Here is an 839-nt window from a genome sequence, read left to right as displayed (position 1 = left end):
CATTAACCAGAAGACACATCTCATTAACCAGTGGACACATCTCATTAACCAGTAGACACATCTCATTAACCAGAAGACACATCTCATTAACCAGTGGACACATCTCATTAACCAGTAGACACCTCTCATTAACCAGTGGACACATCTCATTAACCAGTGGTTGCAGCTGATTGGTCACTCACCTTTTCAAACTCAATGAAAGCGTAACAGAGAGAATCTCCACTCTTCCAGTCTCTGATGATCTCACAACTATAAAGAACAAGAAACGTCATTAACTAAGTGTTTAATAAAAGTAAAGATGAACACACTGAATCAAACTGTTAAAAAGAACAAAGAAAAATCAGGAAGGTAAAAACTGCTGTCACCTTTTTATGGCCCCAAAGCGAGAGAAGATGATCTCCAGGTCCTCATCTGTAGTGACCGGGTTCAGTTTGCACACAAACAGAACGTTCTCTGGTGGCTTCACGTCTGCATCAGGGAGGTCCCCCACCTGGAGAGAAGTCCAGCACAGGAGGGTTTCCAGCAGGCTCAGAGCGGAGCTGCAGAGTCCTCTGCAGGTGTTTAACTCACCATCTCCAGGAGGATGGCGTGAGTTTTGGCATCCTTCTCCTGCAGCCTCTCCTCCAGCTCCTCGGCTTTTTTCCCTTCTGTATCATCGATGACTTCATCAGCTCCAATGCGACCACTCTGCAGAACCACAGACACGTGTTGCTATTTACTGTTGCTTTTAGCTTCTAGCTGCTGTTATTTCTTTTAGCTACAGTGTCTGCTGCGTTTAGCTTGTGTTCTGCCATTGTTAGCATCTGTTCTGCTTGTCTTAACTCAGTTCAGTAAATGTC

At 44.7% G+C, this 839-nt stretch overlaps 1 protein-coding gene across 1 annotated transcript in view; it reads right to left on the bottom strand.

Moving 5' to 3' along the window:
- ppil4 (peptidylprolyl isomerase (cyclophilin)-like 4) overlaps positions 1–839 on the bottom strand; it is a gene marked incomplete in the record, with an annotated part of 16417 nt that overhangs the window by 10115 nt on the left and 5463 nt on the right. The window contains 3 exon segments of the mRNA XM_014029693.1: positions 183–249; positions 366–490; positions 571–687. Coding sequence (XP_013885147.1) covers positions 183–249; positions 366–490; positions 571–687 — 309 coding nt within the window.

Source organism: Austrofundulus limnaeus, unplaced genomic scaffold, assembly GCF_001266775.1.
Source record: "Austrofundulus limnaeus strain Quisiro unplaced genomic scaffold, Austrofundulus_limnaeus-1.0 Scaffold942, whole genome shotgun sequence".
NCBI lineage: Eukaryota > Metazoa > Chordata > Actinopteri > Cyprinodontiformes > Rivulidae > Austrofundulus > Austrofundulus limnaeus.
Note: the sequence above shows the minus strand (reverse complement) of the source record. Positions and strands in the feature narration are given on the sequence as shown.